We start from the raw sequence: 13,931 nt of genomic DNA, 5'->3' as shown, positions 1-13,931 counted from the left end.
ATCTCTTGTGCAAAAAGAGAATTGAGTGTGTGTGTATACACACACACACACACACACACACACACATACATACATATATGGTATTTGTCTGCTCCTTATGCAGAGTCTGACCACCTCCTGTACCTACACCTTAGATCTATCATGGCGTCTGATGTAGCTTTTTAAACCAGACAATGTTTTGAAAAGACACCCACATAGATTGCATATGTGATTTGGACAACTAAGAGCACTGTTAAGTTCCTATCTTTGTGGATTTTAAAATGTCTTTTGAGGCCTCCATTAGATTTTCACACCTTATGGCATACATAGCATTGAAAGGTGTATATATATATATATATATATATATATATATATATATATGTATATATATATATATATATATATATATATATATATATATATATATATATATATATATATATATATATATATATATATATACACACACACACACACATATATACATATATGTCTGTATTCTGTCTTTTTAATTTCATAGTTCCAAGACTGGTTACAGGTGCTGATCACCAAATATTTCTTCTGAGTCTATGTGCTTTGAATTTAAATCTTACCGAAGTCAACTTTGCTTTCTATTCTTGTTGTCGGTCAATTGAAAAAAGTACTAATCCAGGTTGATTTGATTAGTGTAAGTGCTAGAGGGTCTCGGGCTCAATGCCTTGTGGTATTTGATGCAGCTGAAAAGAGAGAAAAGAGATGGTGATGATGAGGTATCAAGGGGTGAACTCCCAAGGTACAAAAAGGTGAGTAAAGGAGAAGACAAGGTCAAAGGATCAAATTGGATGGAGAGGTGGGCAGGTAAGTCCATGGGAGTAAAGGAAAATAGGGGTGGGCCAAGGAGAAAGAGTTAATAAGTGACTACAACAAAAAAGGAGGTAGGAGGAAAATATTATTATAGAATAGATGAGAAATAGGGAAATCAGGTGAAGTGTAAGTGTATGTGTGTGAGAATGAGGGGGGTGCACAGTGAAAGAAATGGATGTCAGAGATACATAAGGTGGAAATAGTGAGTGTTGTAAATAGAAGCAAGGGATCAAGACAACATGTCATTCATAATTTGCTTTTTATTGTACATTAGAAGAAAATAATGATATCTCGAGGTAGATTATTATTATTATTATTGTTAGTGTTATTATTATTGTTATTATTATTATTATCATCAGATATGTGTAGATAAATGCCGAACTTTAGCTTCCAATTGGAAGAGGTGAACGTCATCTGCTCCAGGCACAAGTGTTCGCATAGCATCGGCCAAGTTGAAAAGGTAGTCCCGATTACGGCCGCTGCGTCCTTCAGCCTCAGCTATTTGTTTGGCCATTTCGTCCATTGATGCTGGGCCGAGGAAGAATGGGTTGTCTTCGGTCCCAATGTATAAGGTCAGCTCAAAAGGGCTCTTGTTTTCGGTACTGATAGGATGGAATTGCACAGTGACTGATTTGTATCCACCTTTCTCCCTGTAGTCCAAATGGTTGCGTACACTCTCTGCATCTTCTGACGCAATCTCATAGGCAACTCCCCACACGATAGCCTGTGGAAAAGAAAAAGAAGTTAAAAACACACAACATTAAACAAACAAATTTCCTAGCTCCTTCTCACCATCAGATATTGTTGCTTTCAGTGAACAAACACTTGATATAGTAATGTAGACTTATGGGCAAGTAAGGAAAACCCTAGTGTTGCTTGTGCCATGATAAAATGCATCTAGTACATTGTAAAGTGGTGGGAAAACAAGTGGAAATGACAAAGGGTTTGAGAGAATCCTTTGGTCTTGTCAAGGACATGACAACCCCTCTATTGCTGGTGCCACAGTAAAAATATACCCAAAGACAATAACTATTTCTTAGTCACAAAGCTTTTACTGTTGCTGTTTTTATAAGTATTGGACAGGGTGAGTTTACAGAGTCATTACAGTGTTGGTTACAATGCTTCATGTTCTTTGTTCCAACTCTCTGCAATCTGAATTCAATCCTGCTGAGGTCAACTTTGCTGTTGATCTGTTCAGAGTCAATAAAGACAGTGGATTAGCAAAACTATTAGGAAGTTGAAGCAAGATGCTTTGGTATATTTATTCCAGCTCTTTGTTTTCTGACAGCAATGCCTGTGATAACACTGGTGTCAAGTTTATCAGACCAACTCGGTAGTTTTTCCTTTGGATAAAAATTTTTGGTGTGGAGAGGAGAGAAACTTGCCTCAATGGGCAACTGCTAGCTTTGCCTCTCAAAATATCTTACCCAGGACTGAACATACATGTAGATGGGTGGTCGACCTTCACCAATAAAAGCTGATATTGTATGTGTTGGAGAACTTCTGCAAGCATGAGGGCACTGCTGTCACATAACAGAGGACCATGTCTTGCTATGCATTTCAGTTTTGGCTTGATTTCTCTGACTGGGTGCCTTTCTTATCACTAAACACTTTACAGATTGAACTGGGTATATTTTATTGTGACACCAGCTCCAGAGGAGTTGTCATGTCCTCAACAGGACTAAAAGATTCTCTCAACCCATGTCATCTTCACTCATCTGCCAATCATTTTACAACGTACCAATTGCATTTTAGCATGGCACCATCAATACTAGGGTTGTCCTTACTTGCTCATGCACATTACACTATTAAGTGACTGTCCACTCAAAGCAACAATGTGATTGAGAAGGTGAGAAGAAGTTAAGAAGTTTGAGCAATAAAAGAGAACAGGCACATAGTAGATCTTGCCCTAAGTTAGCCATACTGGTTTTCACTGACAACAGAAAAGAACTTAAAGTTAGAGAAGGTGCTTGAGATTTTGGAAATACGAATGATAGATCAGTATTGAGCAAAAGATAAAGATGAGAGAGCATGAAAAGAACTATCGGTCTTTGGACGGAAGTCTTGTAGGAGTTGCTGCAATGGGTAAAATCCATGCAACCAGTAGAGGTAGGTTGAGTCTACTCCAGTTGTTATAAGGCCATGTTCCCCACTTGTACTGCAGCAGCTGCATCCCTACCCTCTGCCCATGGGAACCACATGGTTAAAGGAGCAGTGTTAAAAGACATATCTGAGAAGGTAATTTTGGACACCTGCTCAGCTTGTTTTGATGGACCAGAGTTGAAGTACATCAGCTGCCAGTGATACCATCATCATCCTTTAACTTCCGTTTTCCATATTGGCATAGGTTGGACAGTTTGACCAGAGCTGGCAAGCCGGAGAGCTGCACCAGATTCCAGTCTGATTTGGCATGGTTTCCAAGGTTGGATGTCCTTCTTAATGCCAATCACTTTACAGTGTGTGCTGGGTGCTTTTAATGTGGCACCAGCATTAGCTTGTGTAAAACCTGGTGGTGATGATGGGGTTTCAACCAGTGGAAACCTCCTATCTCAGGTTAGATAACTCAGTATCAGTATCATGATGTGATGCTTTCTAATGCAACGACCCATGAATTGTGGATTCTTGTTCCCTTTTTGCACACTGTTACACTTGGTGGTCAGTTATGATGCTACCCTTTCACCTTCAACAAAACTCAACCACAAAAAAAAAGAACCCATCATAACTGAGGTATTAGTAGCCATAGCAGTGGCATCAGTGGCAGCCTCAGTAGTAGTAGTAGTGGTAGTGGTGGTGGTAGACATTGTAACAGTAGGAACAGCAGGGGTCTAAAGTAAAAGCATCTGACCAAAATGTCATGTAGTGAGACTTCAAGGTTATGAGGTAAACGTCTTAACCACTCAGCCGCACTTGTGTTCACTTTATATCATCAAAGTGAAATTAATTGGTCAATTTAACTACAGAGTTGTTGCTTTTCTATTTTCATTCAGTGTTGTGAATGTTGTTGTTTAACCCCAAGTCAACCATGACCATATGGACATATAATAAAAAGTCATTCTAGCCATGACCTGACCATCTCATTGTTTTTCTAAACACATTTTTCCTAAGAGCACATGATCTAAAACACTATGATCTGATTTGAAGAAGATTTGGCTGTTATTTCTATCAGGCTGAATGATAACATAAATAACAAACACCCTTATCAAGGGAACCAGTAGTTGACATATTTTTGATGGTAGACAAGCTGGTAGATGATATTATAGTGCTTTGAAAACATTAATGAGAGATAACTTTAAATGTATATCAGTGTCAGTATTAAACATGCATGACAAATAGACATTAGCAAAGATTAGGTCAAAACGGAGTCCCATGATGGTGCTATGTTTGTGGACAGGTGTATAGCTGTAGTAACTTTTTTAGTATTTTCTAGAATATGGAACTGGGGTATAAATGGATTCTTAGATAGGTTGATATCAAAAGAGGTCAAGACCTTATGATGGCGATCTGCAAACAATCATATGCTTCATAAAATAAAAAGCAGGGTTTTCTTTTTCTTTTTCAAAGACAGGATAATATAAAACTATAGAATAATAATTAAGTTGGAGTGGTTGGTGTTAGGAAGGGCATCCAGCTGTAGAAACTCTGCCAAATCAGATTGGAGCCTGGTGTAGCCATCTGGTTTCACCAGTCCTCAGTCAAATCGTCCAACCCATGCTAGCATGGAAAGCGGACGTTAAACTATGATGATGATGAATGATGATGATGTATTAATATGGTTAATGGAAGAAGTATTAAAAATTCCAATTAGTAATAATTATGTGGTTAGACAAACAGATAGTTAAGTATGTTAGTCTTAATATAATTAACAAAGAGAGCACTAAAAAGTTAATTAAATATAATTATGCGGTTAGATAAATCAAAAGACAAATAATTAAGTTAATCTTAATATATTTAATGAAGGGAGCATTAAAAGCTAATTAGAAACAATTATGTTGGGAACCAAAGAGATAAGCACTTAAATAAGTTACTTTAAATATGTTTAATGAAGGGAGCATTAAAAAGTTAATTAGAAATAATTACGTAGTGAGACAGAAAAACACACTCACAGATATGTAACTTAGCATTAAAATGTTTAATCAAGAGAAAACTGAATAGCTAATTAAAAATGATTATGTTGTGAGAATAAATACAGAAACAAACTGTTACTTAATTTTAATATATTTAATGAAGAGGGCATAAAAAGCTCGTTCAAAATAATTACATGGTGAGATAAATTGAAAGATAAATATGTTAGTGTTAATATAATTAATGATGGTAAGGCAACGAGCTGGCAGAATCATTAGTATGCTGGGCAAAATATTTGGTAGCATTTCATCCATCTGTATGCTCTGAATTCAAATTCTGCCAAGGTTGATTTTGCCTTTCATCCTTTCGGGGTCAAAAAATAAGTGACAGTTGAACACCGGTATCAATGTACCAACTTAAACCCTCCCCCGAAATTGCTGGCCTTGTGCCAAAATTTGAAATCAATATTTAATGACAAGAGCATTAAAACACTCCTTAAGAAAATACATGGTGAGATTCGCATCCCTCTTCTATTAACTATCAGTATGTCAAATAATAAGAGGCTTAGATCCCTTTTCTAGTAACTATCACTACATTACACAGTAAGGGACAGTTTTCGACCCACTTCTAGTAATTATCATCAAGTCATACAACAAAAGGAAGTTTCTGTTCCTCTTTTAATAATTATGTCATGCAGTAAAATAAAAGTTTGGGTCCCTCTTCTAGTAACTGTCACCATATCACTCAGTAAGAGAAGGGTCTAACCTACCTCAGGATTATCACTTTGTACCAATGTAACCACTCTGCCTGGCTGAAAATATAGAAAATAATCAGGTCTTAGTTTGATGCTCCAGTATGGCTTTAGTCATAATGGCAAAAAAAAAAAAGTACTAAAACATTAACACAAAATTGTTTAGGAACCAAACGAGAGAACATGTGATTGACTTAATGAGGTGGGAGCATTGAAGGATTATAGAGAAAGATATAGACAGAGTGTTCCATATGAATGAATGAATGTACATATGTAAGTATGTATGTTTGTTCTTTTCTGTTTTTAATTATTTAAATTCTTTCTCTGAAGAAGGAGCTGGTTTCTAATAAAGATACAAAGCTCCATCATTAAAGTGCAGGTAACAAAAGCAATGTCACATTTTAAATCTAAGAAAAGTTTTGCATGTTTTTATTGTTCCACTTACAGATTGTATTTGTAATGTGCAAATCGGTTGATTTCTTTTTCGAAAAACCCAAGCTTATCCAGACTATTAAGCATTTACTTACAAAACCAAGTGCTCCAATTATTATTGGTATACATGTAAATTTGTAATCTGGATATAGAAGCTAGAGGGAGGGAGGGTGGGAAGAAGGAAGGAAGGATGTATGTATGCATTATTTATGTGTTTGTTGGGTAACTAAGTTATTATATATTATCACAGATATTTAGTGTGGTAGATTGGAAAAATTTTAAGAGTGGCAAAGAAAAAAATATATAAAACTGCCTGGCAATGTTTGTTCAGGCTCCTTGTAATCTGAGTGCAAAACTTGCTGAGGTCAACTTAGCCTCTTATCCCTCCAGGGTCATCATTATCATCATCGTCATCGTCATCATCATCATCATCATCTAACATCCACTTTTCCCTGCTTGCATGGGTTGAATGGAATTTTGTTGAGGCGGATTTTCTATGGCCCGATGCCCTTCCTTCTTGTTGCCAGTCACACTGTGACCTGACATGTTTTTGACGGAAGACTGGGAATGAACAACATTGTTTGCATAATGGTGATCCTTGTTTATAACCACAATGCCAAGCAAGTATAAGGTGGAAAATACTGATTGTATGAGTTAATAAATGGAATAGTATGTTCCTTGATTTTTTTCTTTTGGAGTCCTAAGTTATGTGATGTCTAATTTCATTGTAATCTTTCGAGACTACATTATTTATAAGTTTCACAGGGTGATTTTGTTCTTGTAAGAAGTTTTTGTGTTCATCAAGTCTAATTTGGTGTATTTGCAGGACAGTTACTATGGGGAAGATGCATCTCACCATACTGTATGGGATGTTTCTTTTGATGTGTGAGGGGTGGCAAGAGTAGAAATTCAAATATTGGTGTGTGTCTGTTTCTTTTGTAAAATATGTCTGTTGTGACAGTGGAGTTGTGTATTTTGATGTGAGCCAAGAAATCCAACTTTCAGTCACTTTTTGATAAATCTGATAACAGAAGAAAGCACTAAAACTGTAAATAAAATGTAAATAAAAATATATATATAATCATCTAACATTCTGACTACCTTATCATTCTAAATATACAATATCTGGACATCACTTCAAAAACTCTGCGTGTGTGTGTGTGTGTGTGTGTGTTTGTGTGTGTGTGTATATATCATCATCATCATCATCATCATCATCATCATCGTTTAACGTCCGCTTTCCATGCCAGCATGGGTTGGACGATTTGACTGAGGACTGGTGAAACCGGATGGCAACACCAGGCTCCAATCTAAATTTGGCAGAGTTTCTACAGCTGGATGCCCTTCCTAACGCCAACCACTCAGAGAGTGTAGTGGGTGCTTTTACGTGTCACCCGCACGAAAACGGCCACGCTCGAAATGGTGTCTTTTATGTGCCACCCGCACAAGAGCCAGTCCAGGGGCCCTGGCAACGATCTCACTTGGCTTGCCGGGTCTTCTCACGCACAGCACATTTCCAAAGGTCTCAGTCAGTAGTCATCGCCTCGGTGAGGCCCAATGTTCGAAGGTCTTGCCTCACCACCTCAGCCCAGGTCTTCCTGGGCCTACCTCTTCCACGGGTTCCCTCAACTGTTAGGGAGTGGCACTTTTTCACGCAGCTATCCTCATTCATTCTCACCACATGTCCAAACCAGCGCAATCGTCTCTCTTGCACACCACTACTGATGCTTCTTATGTTCAGCTTTTCTCTCAAGATACTTACACTTTGACGGGCATGCACATTCACATTACACATCCAGCGGAGCATACTGGCTTCATTCCTTGCGAGCTTATATATATATATATATATATATATATATATATTTATATTGTAAAATTAGATGCCTAAAAATACAAGCTATTTGAATACAGTTCCTTAAGTTCAGGTGGATTAATCAGAGTTGTGGGTGTTATGTTTACATTAGTTATGTATGGTCAGGATTGTAACATGTGAATGTGTGTTTAGCTGCATGTAGGCATCTGGGTATTTATTCACTGAATTTATTTATAATCCACTCCTTTGTTAACATTATTGAGAGTGACTCTTCAGAACATAGCTGACATTTCCAGGATATATATATATATATATATATATATATATGCATATTTACAACAGATTATCTAACTAGAAAGTGAACACTACCCTCACAGAACAACAACTACAATTCTTTGTAACAGAAGACAGAAAGAAATAAGTTTCACATTATGACCTGTGATTATATTATCAAACAAATTTAATATTCATGACATATTTACGAGGGGTGCTCATTAAAGATTTCTTCTGACTCATTTCCCAAGGACTGGGATAAGTGAAACTTGGCATAATTATTAGTCCTTCTGTACGTAATGGTGACACACTTCTACTACATAATATTCATATATATATATATATATATATATATATATATATATATATATATATATATATATATATATATATATATATGGGAGAATATACAAATAATAACAACAGACGAGGACAGGTGGTGTAAATAACAAAAGGATATATTAGTATGACGCTCGGGAATACGGAAAGTCTTTGACGTTTCGAGCTACGCTCTTCAACAGAAAGAATACGGAGACAAGGAGAAAAACACGGAGAAAAAAAATTGAATAGTTTTCAGTCAACGGTCAATCATAATAATGGTTTTATAAGTCAATAGTGTGTTCTACTGTGTTAGCAGTGCTATGACATCACTTCTTAAGGTGATCAAGTGATGTTGATGACAATGATGATGACTTCTGAATTATTTCAGTCTGTCAGTAAAAACTACAAATTTGAGCAATATAATCCCTGACATACACAGACATTTAAATAATATATTATAAACATTTAATATATCATCACTGTCATACAAAGATTATAACATTATTATGGTAATTTAAATAAGTTGGTGAGCTGGCAGAATCATTAGCACGCCAGGTGGAATGTGTGATAGTCAGAAATGCTAAATGTAGGTGAGCTGTAGTGAGAGGTTTTACTCTGAAGACTTAGCTGGTATTTTCATCAAAATGAAACTGCAAATTTTCATCATAAACCTTATGTAATTTAAATTATATATATATATATATATATATATATATATATATAATATATATTCATATATATATATATATATATATATAAATAATATTTATTAATGAGGGTAGAAATTGATATTAATCAATTAAAACCAGTGGTCTAGCATATTAAAATAATCCGAAGATTAAAATTATATTACATACAAAAATAAGAGGAATGACCAGCAAAAGTGGACTCCTATATGCTAGAAATAGATGCCGAATCATCTAACCACGAAAAAAACATATGTTCTCAGTAAAAATTTAGTGACACAACAGACTGTAAAAGGGCAAGACAAATGAAAAAATACTAAATAAAAAAACGATTAACCTACGTACCATGGTTTCACCTGTTAAAATTTACATAAGTAAATATCTGCAGGATCGTCAACGTAGTCTGTCGATTTGCAATATAATTTCCAGAACTAGACACAAGACGTCCACCCGAAAGGGAGCACGTGTAGAGTTCTACAAATTACATTCAGTGTATCCTTTCAAATGTCTTCAATCTGGCGCGCCAAGTCCGGAAATAATTCTGCAGTTAATAAATTTTTGCAGCTAATTTACCGGTATCTATTTCTAGCATATAGGAGTCCACTTTTGCTGGTCATTCCTCTTATTTTTGTATATAAATAATATATATATTCAAAGCTAAGATTTCTCGTTTTTTTTCGATCATTTGTACATTCATTTGCCATTAACACTTTAAATGTATTATTTACTAACAGCTTGTTTTCATGAGCTAACCATTGAAAATGTCCCCTCAAAAAATATAATTTTATCTCTCATGTAATTTCGTTGAGATAATTACTCGTTTCTCGGTCTGTTTAATCTCATTCTCATTACCATTATTTTCATCCTTCTGTCCCCAAACAAAACTTTGCTTGTTCATGGTGCACCCACCCTTTCCTGCCCCCCACCACCAATACCGGATATCTCTATCTTCCCACCATCTACACTGGATATCCCTTCTCCCACCACCATTACATGTGTCTATGCTCCCAACCCCTCCTCCTCACTGGGCTGTTCGCTATATATTACCTGCACTTCTCTCTCTCCTAGGACAAATACAACCAGCCCAGCTGCTCATCCAGCCACTCACTTAACTGGCTATCTTATGTTTCGTTCTGTCTACAAATTTGTCACCACCACTACCAGATATCTCTTCTCCCAATTCCCCCTACTCACTGGTGCTGTTCCCTATATTACCTGCACTCTCTCTTTCTCTCTCTCTTTGGGACAAACGCAACCAGGTTATCTTCCCACCTACTTAACCAGCTATCTTTCGTTTCATTTTCATTCTGTCTAGAAACATGCCAACAACTACCCAGGAATTTTCCATGGCCTTATCAAGTGAAGGTGAAAGCTATTTGGCTGTCCATGTGTGCTTGTTCCTGTGTGTGGGTGCACTTGTGTGTATGTAGGAATGAGCTTGTTTCTTCTTTCTCTGTCTGAACCCTTCCCTGCTGGTGGTACCTTCCATTACACCTGCTATCCCCCTCTTCCTGGACAAACGCAACCAGTTTTAGCTGACTCCCTCCTAACCAGACATTGGAATATCCATATTTTTGCTACATCGCTTAAATCTACATCATTCAATGACCATAATGCTTATGCTTACAACGCTGCTAACACTGGCTCCTACCTCCAGTCGGGGCAACAACCTTAACATGCTTGAATGCTTGAATGTTGTCAGGTCAGAAGAGAGAACAGATGAAGCATGCCTAAAAAAAGAACACTAACCCCCCCCCCCCCCTCTTCTTTTCAGGCGCTGAATAACATCTCTCCTCCCCAAGCCTCACCCCACATTCCCTTCCCAGTTTTCAGAATTAGCACTGTCAATGTTGGCACACTGAAAGGAAGGTCTAGTGAGATTGTAGAGATGCTTGAAAGGAGACGGGTTGATGTATGCTGCATACAAGAGGTAAGATGGAGAGGAGTTTCAGTTAGGGTCCTTACAGGCAAGGCACATAGGTATAAAGACTTCTGGCAAGGTAACATGGATGGTATAGAGGATGTAGGCATACTCCTTGCGTAGAAATGGGTGGATAAAGTCATAGAGGTTGTTAGGGTATATGATAGAATGCTTAAGATCAGGCTAGTCCTGAAGAACAGCACAGTGACAATTATCTCTGCCTACGCCCCACATGCGGGGCTACCAAATGATCAGCAGGACCACTTTTATGATACTCTTCTACAGGCTACTTCAAAGATGAGTGGCAATGACCTCATCTTTGTGGCTGGAGATTTTAATGGGCATGTTGGGCAGGAATCTGGTATCTTCAGTGGGGTACACGGAGGCCATGGTATTGGCGCCTGGAACAATGAGGGATCTAGGCTACTGGAGCTCTGTGATGCATGTAACCTTTTAATCTGTAACACTAACTTCAAAAAGCCAGACAGCCACCTGATAACCTATCAATCAGGGGACTCTGCTAGCCAGATTGATTTCATCCTCACCAGACAACCAGACGCAGGGTTGCTCTTAAATACAAAGACCCTCCAGGGTGAAGAATATACCCCCCAGCATAGGATAGTCATTAGTGACTTTAGGCTTGAGGCCAGAAGGATACCAAGAAGCAGACCAATCCAAAAAAGGATTTGGAAGCTAAAGAACCCTTCACATGGTCAGAGATTTAGGGACATCCTCATCAAAAAATTTGATGAGAGGGAGGAGGAGCTACAGACATCAGACATAGAAGATAGTTGGAAATTCCTACGGGACAACTTGCTGAGTGCCACAGACCAAGTCTGTGGATGGCGCAAAGTCCCTTCCAGACTTAGAGTTACATGGTGGTGGAATAGTACGGTAGACAAAGCCATTAGAGCAAAGAAACAGGCCTGGAAAGCCTGGAATGGTGGGGGTAGCAGGGAACTGTACCAGGTAGTCAAAAGGGAGGCTGGGTGGCAGGTATACATAGCTAAGGGCAAGGCGGAAAAGAAGAAGTTTGCCAATGTCCAGCAACGTGAGGACCAAAGAACTGAGGTATTTCGGATTGCAAGACTGTGTGAGAGAAAATTGTGATGTCACAGGAGAGAAATGTGTCCGCATGAATGATGGTGCACTTGCTTTTAATGATTCTGAAAAGAAAGAGGCTTGGAGAAACCATTATGAAAGACTCCTGAATGTGGAGAATGAATGGGAGGAGGAAAGCCTGCCGAATGTTGACCGAGTAGAAGGACCAGCTATCTGAATAGACAGCTCCCTGGTAGATAAAGCAATTAAGAGTATGAAGCCAGGAAAAGCCCCCGGCCCATCAGGAATCACTGCTGAGAGGCTTAAAACATCTGGTGGTGTGGGCTATGGCCTAGTCACCCACATTGTAAACCAGATAGTTCATGATGGAGTCATACCCAATGACTGGCGAAGCAGCACCATAGTCAACTGCTACAAGGGTAAAGGTGATACTTTAGATAGAAATAACTACAGGGGTATCAAACTGCTGGATCAGGTGATGAAGGTCACAGAGAGGGTCATAGCCCATCTCATTAGGGAGAGAGTCTGCTTAGATGAGATGCAGTTCAGTTTTGTGCTGGGTAGAAGCACCTCTGATGCCATATTCCTGGTTCGACAACTGCAGGAGAAATACCTAGCTAAAGATAAACCCTAATACTTAGCTTCTGTGGACTTGGAGAAAGCCTTTGACAGGGTCCCCAGATCCCTTATCTGGTGGGTGATATCGAAACTGGAGATTGACAAATGATTAATAAGGGCTGTACAGACCCTATACAGAGAGGCCATTAGTAAGGTTAGGATTGGCAATGAGTATAGTGAAGAATTCCGGGTAGAAGTAGGGGTCCGCCAAGGCAATAACAGTCCTCCAGGCAATAACAGAGGAATTCAAGACAGATTGCCCCTGGGAGCTTCTCTATGCTGATGACCTGGCCCTCATAGCAGAATCACTACTGGAACTAGAAAAGAAATTCCGGGTGTGGAAACAAGGTTTAAAATCAAAAGGCCTTAGGGTCAATGTAGCAAAGACCAAAGTTCTAGTAAGTAGGAAGGTGAACTCATCACACACCCCCATCAGGCAGGTGGCCCTGCTCGATCTGTAGAAAAGGTGTAGGTAGAAACTCCATAAGATGTACCCAGGGTAAGCTATAGACACATAAGAGGTGCAGCAACATCAAAGGAAGATTAACTGAGAAGATAGCTTTGGTGTGCGGCAGATGCACAGGGGCAATAAACACCACAGACACTCAGAAAACAGATTCCATCACACTCCAGGAGGAGAAACTAGAAGTAGTTGATAGCTTCTGCTACCTAGGTAACCAAGTTAGTAGTGGGGGTGGATGCTCAAAGAGTGTTACCACTAGAATAAGAATAGCCTGGGCAAAGTTTAGAAAGCTTCAACTCCTACTGGTGACAAAGGGCCTTTCACTCAGAGTGAAAGGTAGATTGTACAATGCATGTGTGCAAACTGCCATGCTTCACGGCAGTGAAACATGGGCCGTGACTGCGGAGGACATGCGTAGGCTTGAAAGACATGAAGCTAGCATGATCCGCTGGATGTGTAATGTCAGTGTGCACACACAACAGAGTGTAAGTGCCTTGAGAGAAATGTTGGACATAAGAAGCATTGGATGTGGCCTGCAAGAGAGATGTTTGCACTGGTATGGTCATGTACTACAGATGGATGAGGAGAGATGTGTGAAGAAGTGCCACTCCCAAACAGTTGAAGGAATCTGGGGTAGAGGTAGACCCAGGAAGACATGGGATGAGGTGGTCAAGCATGACCTTCGAACATTGGGCCTCACAGAGGCA

General features: G+C 38.7%; 1 protein-coding gene across 2 annotated transcripts in view; it reads right to left on the bottom strand.

Annotated features, from left to right (window-relative positions):
• Positions 1 to 1,064: 1,064 nt before the first annotated feature.
• The window catches only part of LOC106882480 (putative glutathione-specific gamma-glutamylcyclotransferase 2), a 64,909-nt gene continuing 52,042 nt past the window's right edge, over positions 1,065 to 13,931 (bottom strand). For both annotated transcript variants that reach the window (XM_014933170.3, XM_089340006.1), the window contains 2 exons: positions 5,654 to 5,695; positions 1,065 to 1,546 (listed from right to left, as the gene is read on the bottom strand). In XM_014933170.3, the coding sequence (XP_014788656.1) occupies positions 1,178 to 1,546; positions 5,654 to 5,695 (411 nt within the window). In that variant the 3' untranslated portion in view covers positions 1,065 to 1,177. The remainder of the gene's footprint in view (positions 1,547 to 5,653; positions 5,696 to 13,931) is intronic.

The sequence above is a fragment of the Octopus bimaculoides genome, chromosome 23 (genome assembly GCF_046866305.1).
Source record: "Octopus bimaculoides isolate indiv1 chromosome 23, ASM4686630v1, whole genome shotgun sequence".
NCBI lineage: Eukaryota > Metazoa > Mollusca > Cephalopoda > Octopoda > Octopodidae > Octopus > Octopus bimaculoides.
Note: the sequence above shows the minus strand (reverse complement) of the source record. Positions and strands in the feature narration are given on the sequence as shown.